Source organism: Ranitomeya variabilis, chromosome 2 (genome assembly GCF_051348905.1).
Source record: "Ranitomeya variabilis isolate aRanVar5 chromosome 2, aRanVar5.hap1, whole genome shotgun sequence".
In the NCBI taxonomy this organism is placed as follows: domain Eukaryota; kingdom Metazoa; phylum Chordata; class Amphibia; order Anura; family Dendrobatidae; genus Ranitomeya; species Ranitomeya variabilis.
The window spans coordinates 871,890,596-871,903,357 of NC_135233.1; the positions used below are offsets into that span (position 1 = coordinate 871,890,596).

At 40.2% G+C, this 12,762-nt stretch overlaps 1 protein-coding gene across 1 annotated transcript in view; it reads right to left on the reverse strand.

Moving 5' to 3' along the window:
• The window catches only part of LOC143808061 (putative cation-transporting ATPase 13A4), a 381,893-nt gene that overhangs the window by 127,834 nt on the left and 241,297 nt on the right, over positions 1-12,762 (reverse strand). The window contains exons 11-12 of the mRNA XM_077290321.1: positions 7,836-7,993; positions 6,284-6,472 (exon numbers count right to left, since the gene is read on the reverse strand). Coding sequence (XP_077146436.1) covers positions 6,284-6,472; positions 7,836-7,993 — 347 coding nt within the window. The remainder of the gene's footprint in view (positions 1-6,283; positions 6,473-7,835; positions 7,994-12,762) is intronic.

Consider the following 12,762-nt stretch of genomic DNA (forward strand, 5'->3'; position numbering starts at 1 on the left):
GTCATTAATAGACCGAAACGTTATATGAAATTTCTGGAACACATTTTTTCAATAAAGAATCTTATTTTGGAAAAGTATTCTACTTTTGAGTGCCCAGACTGTTTTTCTAATTTTATAGGGTTAAGGTTAGGGTTGGGGCTAAAGTTAGGGTTAGGGTTAGGGATTATATTTACGGTTGGGATTAGGGTTGGGATTAGGGTTAGGGGTGTGGTTAGGGTTATGGTTAGGGTTGGGAATAGGGTTAGGGGTGTGTTTGGGTTAGGGTTTCAGTTAGAATTCGGGGGTTTCCACTGTTTAGGCACATCAGGAGCTCTCCAAACGCGACTTGGCGTCCGATCTCAATTTCAGCCAATTCTGCGTTGAAAAAGTAAAACAGTGCTCCTTCCCTTCTGAGCTCTCCCGTGCGCCCAAACAGGGGTTTACCCAAACATATGGGACATCAGCGTACTCAAGACACATTGTACAACAACTTTTGGAGTCCAATTTTTCCTGTTACCCTTGGAAAAATACAAAACTGGGGGCTAAAAAATAAGTTTTGTGGAAAAAAAAGATTTTTTATTTTCACGGCTCTGCGTTTAAACTGTAGTGAAACACTTGGGGGGTGAAAGTTCTACCAACACATCTAGATAAGTTCCTTGGGGGGTCTAGTTTCCAATATGGGGTCACATGTGGGGGGTTTGTACTGTTAAGGTACATCAGGGGCTCTGCAAATGAACTGTGATGCCTGCAGACCAATCCATCTAAGTCTGCATTCCAAAAGGCATTCCTTCCCTTCCGAGCTCTGCCATGCGCCCAAACGGTGGTTCCCCCTCACATATGAGGTATCAGCATACTTGGGACAAATTGGACAACTACGTTTGGGGTTCAACTTCTCCTATTACCCTTGGGAAAATACAAAACTGGGGGCTAAAATATAATTTGTGTGGAAAAAAATGATTTTTTATTTTCACGGATCTGCGTTATAAACTGTAGTGAAACACTTGGGGGTTTAAAGTTCTCACACATCTAGATAAGTTCTTTGGGAGGTCTAGTTTCCAATATGGGGTCATTTATGGGGGTTTCTACTGTTTAGGTACATCAGGGGCTCTGCAAATGCAACGTGACGCCTGCAGACCAATCCATCTAAGTCTGCATCCCAAACGGCTCTCCTTCCCTTCCGAGCTCTGACATGCACCCAGACAGTGTATTACTCCAACATATGGGGTATCAGCATACTCAGGACAAATTGCGCAACAATTTTTGATGTCCAGTTTCTTCTGTTACCCTTGGGAAAATAAAAAATTGTGGGTGAAAAATCATTTTTGTGAAAAAATAAGAATTTTTAGTTTTACGGCTCTACATTATAAACTTCTGTTAAGCACTTGGTGGGTCAAAGTGCTTACCACACATCTAGATAAGTTCCTTAGGGGGTCTACTTTCCAAAATGGTGTCACTTGTGGGGGGTTTCAATGTTTAGGCACATCAGGGGCTCTCCAAACGCGACATGGGGTCCCATCTCAATTCCAGTCAATTTAGCATTGAAAAGTCAAACGGCGCTCCTTCACTTCCGAGCTCTGCCATGCACCCAAACAGAGGTGTACCCCACATATTGGGTATCAGCGCACTCAGTACAAATTTTACAACAACTTTTGGGGTCCAATTTCTCCTGTTACCCTTGGTAAAATAAAACAAATTGGAACTGAATTAAATTTTTGGTGAAAAAAAGTTAAATGTTCATTTTTTTTAAAAACATTCCAAAAATACCTGTGAAACACCTGAAGGGTTAATACACTTCTTGAATGTGGTTTTGAGCACCTTGAGATGTGCAGTTTTTATAATGGTGTCCCCCTTGGGTATTTTGTATCATATAGACCCATCAAAGTGTCTTCAAATGAGATGTGGTCCCTAAAAATATAATGGTGTTGTAAAAATGAGAAATTACTGGTCAACTTGTAAACCTTATAGCTCCCTAACAAAAAAATTGGTTCCAAAATTGTGCTGATGCCACCATTTTTCGCAGCATTATCAGACGTGGCTTTCCCTGGATGCAGGTTCAGTAGAGACAGACATTGATCAAACTCATCCTGGAGAGCTGTCCACAACTATTCAGCTGTATGACTGTGATCTCCAAGGCATATTAATTTTAATACTACAAGATTGCGGTGAGCCCTGGCTGCGCAGTACGCAGGTGGTGAGGATTCGCTCTGCACTGTTGGAGTGCATGTCTCATTAAGGCAGAGGTTGAGGGTGCATGTGAAGGCCCTAGAGGAGAAAGAAGATGAGGCAGAAGCAGTGGAGGAAGTGTTAAATGTAGAGGTTTGTCCTGCAAGCCTTGTGGATTCCATGACTTGTGGAGCAGCGCTTGCCCCCACAGCCACCAGAGTCACTCAGTGTCCAGTCAGCGAGATGTAATGCCCTTGGCCATGCTTACTCGTCCAAGTGTCTGTGGTGAAATACACACTGGCAGACAGATTTAGTCAATGAATGGATAATGTTGTCTGTTTCATCCTGATGTAGTGCAGGCACAGCTTTCTTAGAAAAGTAATGGTGACTGGGCAAATGGTACCTGGAGACTGCGACTGCCATCAGCTTTCAGAAACCGTCTGCATCTACCAGGCAAAAAGGCAGCATTTCCGTGGCCAACAGATTGGGGATGGTGGAGTTCAACCTCTTAGCTTTGTCCTGCATAGGAGGAAACAATCTTTTACATGACCACAAATGCAGAACCATGTGCTTGATGCAATGCTGAGAGAGGGCATAGTATGGTGAACCGGACAAACTGCTGGACCATGAGAGAGGTGCAGGCGGAGATGTTACAGTGGATTGAGAAGGTTGTGATGTGCTCGTTCCATGAGATTGGTCAAAAACAGCATGCATGTGCACTTCCATTTCAACTGACATCGGGCTCTCAGTTAGTCAGTGTGACTGGAGTGGGTAAAGAATCTGAGCTTCTGCGGTTGAAGACCTGCATCTCAATAGTTGGCACAGTAACAGAGGAGGAGGAAGAAGCAGCAGATGCGATTGATGGGGTGGCTGATGGTAGTTGAGGTCCGCTGATCTGCATTTTAGCGCAGTGGGATTAACTGAGTAACGAATGTTGATTGCGCATGTGAAGGTTTGTACATGTAGTAGTCAAATTATTGCACTTTTTACCTCTTCTCATTTTTTTTTGCAAAGTTGGCAGATTACGTGAGTTTGCTCATCCTTTGCCATGTCAAAAAAGGCCCAGGCTAGGCAACCCTTACCACCTCTGCGAGCTGCAGACCCTCAGACGCTGCTGGTAATAGCCACAGTTGTGGCTGAGGATGCATTGCTCGTCGTCGCTGCATCACTAAGTGTGTGCGAAGTATGGCACAATGTAACTTCCTCATATTCCTCCTCAGGTAACCTTTTCAGCTGTGTGCCTCTATGTTCATGCCAACTGTGATCTAACACATCATCATCAACATACTCTGTGTTATTACATCCCTCGCCTTTGGAGTCTATCTCCTCCTTTTCCTGCCATGACAGCACAGTGCAGTCCACATGAGCCTCACATATCTGAGTTTCATCAACATCACCTCCCCCAGGGGTTAAAGTCTGATGACAAGGGTCAGATGCTGTTCGGACCCTACTCTGTCCTGCCCCGGATCCAAGCTAAAAAATATTGGGCATCAGTGCAAATTTCTTCCTCTTGACTCTGTGAAGCTTTTGAGTAAACTTCAGGTGACCATTTCATAGAATGTGTGAACAGCTCTTCAGACTCATCAATCTGTGGTTCCATGCAGCCAGCTGTACGGTTGGAGAGTTGGGATGCGGGGGGATGCAAGGGGAATTTGGGTGCCACTTCTGTGAACTGTACTGGTTGTGATGTTGAGGTGGAGGAAAATGAGGAGAGGCCACTTGAAGCTGCGCTTGCCATCCACTTGAGCACATGCTCTTTCTGGGCCTCATCAACAATGCATACTCCTTTGCATCTGCCAAAAAAAGGTAGAGGAGTAGCCCGTCCAGTAATAGAAGTTGTCAGCTGCCTTTGCATAGGACGTGATGTCAGTTCACTAGTGCTTTCCCAAACATTTCTACCTACACCATGGTCACCACGGCCTCGCTTTTTCCCAGTCATGTTCTTCAGATACTGTGGTGGGAGCTCAGTATTAGCAACAAAAAATTAGATTTTAAACTCTACACCATCCTCTCTAAAGAGATGAATTTCAGCAACAGTAAATTCAAAGGTGAAATATGGCATGCTGTATTGTGTTAGTCAAAGAAGAAAAAATTGTTTGCGTGTGGATGAGGCCTGTATGACAATGAAGATATGCTACAAACAATTTGAAAGTCAGATGTCCCCTACTGTATGACATTAGGAACAGAAGAGTTTTTTGTGGCCTTTGGATCAAGCCTCTATAACAAACTAGTTGCTGCAAACTATTTGAAAGTCAGGTCTCCTACTGTATGACACTAGAAACAGAAGATTTTTTTGTTACTACTGGATCAGGCCACTATAACACATTAGATGCTCAAAACTATTTTAAAGCCAGGTCCCCTACTATATTACACTGGGAATAGAAGAATTTTGTGACCTATGGAGCAAGTCTCTATAACACACTAGATGCTGCAAACTATTTGAAAGTAAGGTCTCCTACTGTATGACACTAGGAACAGAAGAATTTTTAAGGCATCTGGATCAGGCCTTTATACCACACTAGATGCTGCAAGTTATTTTAAAGTAAGGTCCCCTACTGTATTACACTAGGAATAGAAGAATTTTTGTGGCCTCTGGATCAAGACTCAATAACACACTACATGCTGCAAAGTATTTTAAAGTCTGGTCCACTACTGCATAACACTAGGAACAGAAGATTTTAGTGGCCTTTGGATCAAGTCTTTATAACACACTAGATGCTGCAAACTATGTTAAAGTCAGGTCGGTCCCCTTATGTATGACACTGGTGACAGAACAATTTTTGTGGCCTCGGGATCAGGTATCTATAACAGACTAGATACTACAAACTATTTTAAAGTCAGGTCCCCTACTGTATGACACTAGGAACAGAACAAAATTTGTGGCCTCGGGATCAAGCGTCTATAACACACTCGATGCTACAAACTATTTTAAAGTCATGTCCCATACTGTATGACACTAGGAACGGAATAATTTTCATGACCTCTGGATCAGGCGTCTACAAAACACTAGATGCTACAAACTGTTTTAAAGTCAGGTCCCCTACTGTATGACACTAGGAATAGAAGGATTTTTGTGGCCTCTGGATCAGGCCTCTACAGCTTTATTTCAACACAACAAAATGACAAAGTGTGATATAGCGGGCTGTCTAACTATTTGCAACTGAAAAATTATAATTGTTTTTTAATGTGCCTTATGTCTTCAGTTTCATATCGCCACAGCACTAAATGACAATGTGGGATACAGCAGGCTGTATCATACTCAGCAACAGAAAAAAAATATATTTTTTAATTGTGCATTAGGTCTGCAGACAGAATCATATCATCACCACAAATGCCAATGTGGGATACAGCAGGCCGTTTCACATTTAGCTTGTGAAAACATATTATTTAGAAAGCTATACTCGTGCATTTAGCACAATAGAAGCAGTACCTAGACACACTTGTATGAAATGTGCCCTGCTGGCTTTGTCTGTAGACCTCAGTAATGCAAAAAAACTGCTGGAAGGTAAATTTAACAGCCACACTGGACACTAGCTAGCTACAGTTTCTGACTGATATACAACTGCCTAGCTAACTAGCTAAAATCTTGCTGTTAACATTGTCAGGAGCAGCTTCTCTGTGCTGTTACAGTGTGAAAATGGTGCTAAAACATGTCCGCTCTTTATATCGAGAAGGACATGTGATTTCAGCAGCCAATGACACAAGCCGTTGTCTAAGAACATTGTGGGTGTTTCCTGCGCCCTGATTGGCTAGCCGCAATGTGCACGCATAAAGAGAGGGAAAACAAATGACTATTTACAAGAACGCTGCGCCTCTAAGCATTGCAAACCCCCTCCCCTCATCAAACACGTGCCAAACACTCATGATACATCACCACTATCATCGCTAAAATGATGAAATTAATTTTGTGGCAACGCAACTATTTTCTTGCACTTTTATCTAATATTACCAATTTTTTCCAATTTTATTAAATTTTTCTTGTATTTCCAATCATGAATTTGTCTGTGCCATATTCATACCAAAGTTATGTTTGGCGATCATTTTCCGAACAATTTCGCTCATCACTAATCAGTATTGCACAAATAAATAGTACAACTATCATCAAGGAACCACTGAAATAGATAAACCAAATGGAACTTACTTTATCAAAACACATAAGATTCAACTGCCCAGCTAAATTGATCCGTTGAGGACTAATACAGAAGATGTCCTGTTTTTTCAGCCTTGTTTGACTGCACAGTAGACAAATTGTAATTGATGCAGGAAGGGCTGCATTAACTCCAACAGTTAGCATCAAAAATGACATTAGCACAATGTCATGAACACTGGCCTGGAAAAGCAATGCAAGTGTTTTTTAGTAACTTCATTTGATGTATTTTGATACATTGTTACACAAAAAAATCTCAGTGAAATTATAGAAATTTGTTTCTAAAAATGATTTGGTCACAAACATCGCATAGAAATAAATTAAAAAGAAGATGGCACCTTAAAACAGTTATCCACCACCTACAACTTCCATATCAGGTATTGAAAGACACTGCTGATATGGAAACTATCACATCCGTAATAGGTAACATGCACACATGGCAAGTAATGTTCTTTTCTATTCTCCTATTTTAATTACGGCAACAAGTTCATAACAGGTATGCACACTCGGCTCAACATCAGCTGTGTCTCTCAGTACCTGGTGTACAATTGAAAGAAGCTGGACAACCATTTTAATTATTTTAATATCTTACAGAGATTTCAGCTAATGTCTCATTTATCTATATTGGTATTGCATAAATCCATGTGCTGGCCAATTAAATAATCTACCGAATGTAGCAATACTCCATTAATTTAAGTCTCCATAAATAGAATCTACCTCATGACTATGTTTTAGTGGTGGTGATGAAAAATGAACAGATCTACACGTCACCAAATTTTCCTAAAAAATTTGATTTGCGATGAGTTATGTAATTAATTTTATTTAATTCAATGCCTTGAATATGTGTATAACACTGAATTCTTGTTAAGAGTCTACAGAAACTGTTTTGAGTTCTGTAATTCAAACAAACCTTTTTAATATCACAACAACATCACCCTAACTGGCTATAGGAAAATGGATGGTAAGTGGTGGTAACTAGCAGCCTATTTAACCACATACTGCAGTTTCAGACTTTGTAAGATACTTATATTGTATAAACCAGGGGTCTCAAACTGTATTCCTCAAACCATGCTTGTTTTCAAGATTTCCTTAGCATTGCACAAGGTGCTGGAATCATTATCTGTGCAGGTGGTTAAATTATCACCTGTGCAATACAAGGAAATCCTGAAAACATGACCTGTTTGCGGCCCTCGAGGAATGCAGTTTGAGACCTCTGGTATAAATGGTCTAAAAATTATCCCTTTTCAGAGTCAGATGCATTCCTTGGTGTTGTTTGTGCAGTCACAATGCACACAAAAGAAGCCATGGCATTTTCACAAAGTTCGGTGCAAAAATGATCCCTGTCATGGGAGTATCAATAGTTTTGCACTTTGCTAAACAAAGAAGCAATATCATATGATTGTGTTCCGGCCTTTGTGTTTTATAATGTTATTATATCTATTGTTCATGCGCGCTGGCATAACCATACAACCATAAGCAAATTTAAACAACACCAGTAAGAAGGACTAAATATTGTCATACTGTTTTATGATACATAGTAACTTACCCCATTCTTCTTGTGCACAGCTGCAGTGTAAAAAACTCCAAATATAGAAAAAGCCACAAGTACCATGAGAAATCTAATGGCCTCTCTATGCAGTTTAACACTCATTGGTTTGTTATATAGAATGGCTCTTACTAGATCTCCTTTTGCAGTATTGAATCCTAAACAATACAAATATATTATAAAAAATATTTACATGTCAAAGTCCAATTAACCTTTTCTTTTATTTATAGCTGTGTATTTATTGAAAATTTTTAAAAAGGCAGAATTAACAAATTACTTTATGACAACAATGTACTTAGTAAAGTATCAAAAGTAAGCTCAAATCTTGAGCTAAATAGCTGAAAAGATTTTTGTAAGAGAAAATTAAAATAACAGATGATGAAACATCAAATCATGAGAAGAAAGTACAGGACACACACAAAATCAAATGTACTATTTTAAATTAAAGTAAATGACATATTATTGTTTTGCTTAAATTACCATGTTTTCTAAATTGAAATTACGAAGAAAAAAATATTTCAGTAATTGTATTCATTTTTTAGAGATGAGCAGATCTTTTGAAATTTGAATTTACCAGCTTCATTGAATTTGTAAAACAATTAAATTTGCCATGAATCTGTTTGTGAAACATAATCCTGCAAATATTTTAATTTGCTCAGAAAAGACATGCTCTATAACACTTGACAATCTTCTATGACTGTACTGAACCACTTTTAAATTCATTAATGCAAACACAGTCTTAATGTTAATGTAAAACTGATTTCAACCTATCTTGTTAACCCCTTTCTGCCATCGGACGGAATAGTACGTCCGATGGCAGAACCTCCACTTTGATTGTTCCGGCAGCGTGCCCGCATCAAAGCCAGGACATGTCAGCTGTATTAAACATCTGACATGTGGCTGCAATAGGCGCAGGCGGAATTGTGATCCGCCTGTGCCTATTAACTAGTTAAGTGAAGCTGACAAACTGACAGTGGCATTTAACAAGTGCTTCCAGCTGGAAATGCATGCATCGGTGACCCCGTCAAGTAATCAGGGATCATCGGTGCATCGGCATGACAACTAGAGATCTCCTGAAGACCTCTATGGTTGTTGATGCCAGATTGCTCTGAGCACCACCCTGTGGTTGGCGCTCATAGTAATGCTGTAATTCTACTACATAGGGGCGATCTGAGCATCGTCTCTATGTAGCAGAGGTGATCGAGTTATGGAAGCTTCTAGCCTCCCATGCCAAAATTAAAAAAAAAATGTTTTTAAAAATACGAAAAAAATAAAGGTTTAAATCACCCCCCTTTCGCCCCATTCAAAATAAAATAAAAAAATCAAACCTACACATATTTGGTATCGACGTGTTCAGAGTCGCCTGACCTATCAATTAAAAAAGGATTAACCTGATCGCTAAACAGCGTAGTGAGAAAAAAGTCAAAACGCCAGAATTACGTTTTGTGGGTCGCCGCAACATTGCATTAAAATGCAATAACAGTCAATCAAAAGAACGCATCTGCACCAAAATGGTATTATTAAAAATGTCAGCTCGGCATGCAAAAAAAAAAAGCCCTCACCCAACCCCAGATCACGAAAAATTGAGACTCTATGGGTAATGGAAAATTGTGCAATTTTTTTTTCCTTAGAAAAGTTTGGATTTTTTTTTCACCACTTAAATAAAAAAGAAAATAGACATGTTTGCTGTCTATGAACTTGAAATGACCTGGAGAATCAAATTGGCAGGTCAATTTTAGCGTTTAGTGAACCTTGCAAAAAAAACAAACAAAAAACAAGTGTGGGATTGTACTTTTTTTGTAATTTCACCGAACTTGGATTTTTTTCCCATTTTCTAGTACAAAACATGGTAAAACCAATGATGTTTTTCAAAAGTACAACTCGTTCCGCAAAAAATAAGCCCTCATATGGCCATATTGATGGAAAAATTAAAAAGTTATGGCTCTGGGAAAGAGGGCAGCGAAAATCAAAAACGCAAAACCGAAAAAACTCCAATCATTAAGGGGTTCAGGGTAAATGGATGGTAACTGATAATAACCACAGATGAGCAAATAATTTACTCCTATTATACAAAAATCCAAATTCAACAAAATGCGGATCTTATGTAAACTGCTTATCACCAATTTCAGAATTGTAAAAGTCAATCAAAATGTAAAAAAAGAAATAAACCTTATATCCACCCCTCTGGACCCTCCTTTTCACATATCCAGCCCTTGCTGCATTTGCAGATCACCTCTTTGATTTGTCGCTCATGAATATGAATACAATGATTTGATGCATTAGAAAAGTGGCAAGTTGTAGGTTGGACAATATCATGTAGATGTTCTCGGATCCTGTCCTTTAATTTTATTCATATTCATGAGAGACAAATCACACATCTTAAAGGGGATCTGTCGCCCCCAAAATAGTATATGAGCTGAGGCCACCGGCGTCAGAGACTTATCTACAGCATTCTGTAATGCTGTAGATAAACCCCCGATGTAACATGACAGATGAGAAATAAAGGTTATATTATACTCACTCAGGGGTGGTCCCACTGTGGTCCGGGTCCGATGGGTGTCGCGGTCCAGTCCAGCGCCTCCTAGATTCATCAGATGAAGTCCTCTTCTTGTCTTCTTGCCGTGGCTCCAGCGTAGGTGTACTTTGTCTGTCCTGTTGAGGGCAGAGCAAAGTACTGAAGTGCGCAGGCGCCAGGCCTCTGTGACTTTTACCGGCACCTGCGCACCGCAGTACTTTTGATCTGCCCTCAACAGGACAGACAAAGTATGCCTGTGCCGGAGCTGCGGCAGGAAGACAAGAAGATGACATCATTGTATGAAGATAGGAGGCACCAGACCCGGACAACGATGCCCATCAGACCGGACCGCAGCGGGACCGCCCCTGGGTGAGTATAATATAACCTTTATTTCTCATCTTTCAGGTTACATCGGGGGCTTATCTACAACATTACAGAATGCTGTAGATAGGCCCCTGATGCCGGTGGCCGCAGCTCATATAAGATTTTGGGGGTGACAGATTCCCTTTAAGGTATATGCAATAGACCAAATTTATAATCAACTATGTGGTGGAGATAGGGTAAAGAAACTATGTGATACAGAGGCATATTGGATTTATATACTCAATACTCGGGTACCCTTAGGACTAAACCTAAAAAGGGAAATTATGTTGCCCTATTGATATTTGTATTTTTGCATCTTGTATTTCTTCATGTCTCATGTCTTGTTCTAACTATGTTATTGATTTTCTTATTTTAAATCTGTCATTCACACATGCTGTGTTGGGTAATTAGTGTGTATGTCTTTCACCTGATTGGAACACTTCTTATTCTGAATCTGATTGCTCAGTCATTATGATACTGAGGACTAAGGACACGACACGTGTTCGAAACGCATTCAGTTACTGACTGACAGCATTTTTCCTCTGGTAATTACCGGGTTCATGTCAAGCAGCCAAATTCTCTTTTTTGTTTTTTTTATCTTTGAATAAAGAATTTTGATTTTAATTCCGGAGCTGGATCCCTCTTCTTTTCTACAAGAGCTAATGATATCAATTTTGCCATGACCTTGCATGTTCATGTGCAGAACCCTTAGGGCACCATCACAGTCAGGAGTTCCAGCCTAGTGGAAGAAACCTGGGGATTTCAGTGCAATAGGTAGCGATTCAAAGAATTGGCAAAGATCAACCGGGTGATAATGAGTATTAATCAGCTAATTTGAGCAGAAAACGATTGCCAAACATAAATTTGGCATGCATGTGGCATATTTGGACTCATGATCAGAAATACGAGCAAAATTTTATAAAATCGGAAAAAATTGGTAATATTCAGTAAAAGTGCGGAAAATATTTGCGTTGCCAAAAAACAATTTTCAGCGCTTTAGCAACAATAATGGTGGTTCATCATGAGCATTTGGCAAGTGTTTGATAAGGGAAGGATGTTTTCAGAGCTCAGAGGTGCAGCGATCTTGTAAACAGTCATTTTTTTTTTCTAATTTTATTTGTGCACTTTGTGGATAGCCAATCAGGGAGCAGGAAACACCCACAATGTCCTGACACAAAGGCTTGCGTCATTAGATGCTGAAATCACATGTCCCTCTCTATATAAATAGCAGACATCTTGTTTTAGCACCATTTTGACACTGCAACAACACAGAGAAGCTGCTTCTGATGCCGGCACTTTTAGCAGCAACATTTTAGCTAGTTAGCTAGGCGGCTGTATATCAGTCAGATAGTGTCGCTAGCTAGAGTCCAGTGTGGTTGTTAAAATTACCTTCCAGCTTTTTTTGCAATTAGTGAGGTCCACAGACAAAGCTAGCAGAACACATTTCATACAAGTGTGTTGCGCACTGCTTCTATTGTGCTCCATGCAGGAGTATAGCATTCTAAATAATATTTTTTCACTAGCTAAATGTGAAACAGCCTGCTGTATCCCACCTTGTCATTTTGTGCTGTGGTGATATGAAACTGTCTGCAGACCTAAGGCACTTTAAAAAACTTTTTTCTGTTGCTAAATGTGAAACAGCCTATATAACACCACAATAGCTGTAGCTTTGGAATCTGCTGCCCCACTTACACATACCAAAGCTCGCAAAATCAACAGACAGCCCTGGCACACCAGCCTGACCAAGGAACTGAGGCGAGCTTCCAGGGCTGCTGAGCGCAGATGGAAAAGATCCCACTCCAACGACCACTTAATCGCATTCAAACAGTCCCTCACTACTTTCAAGACCGCACTCGCCACAGCTAAACAAACCTACTTCTCATCTCTCATATCCTCCCTGTCTCACAACCCTAAACAGTTATTCAACACCTTCAATTCTCTCCTCCGTCCCCCAGCACCTCCTCTCTCCCCACTTATCTCTGCTGAAGACTTTGCCTCATTCTTCAAGCAGAAGATTGATAACATCAGAGACAGTTTTGGTCAACAAGC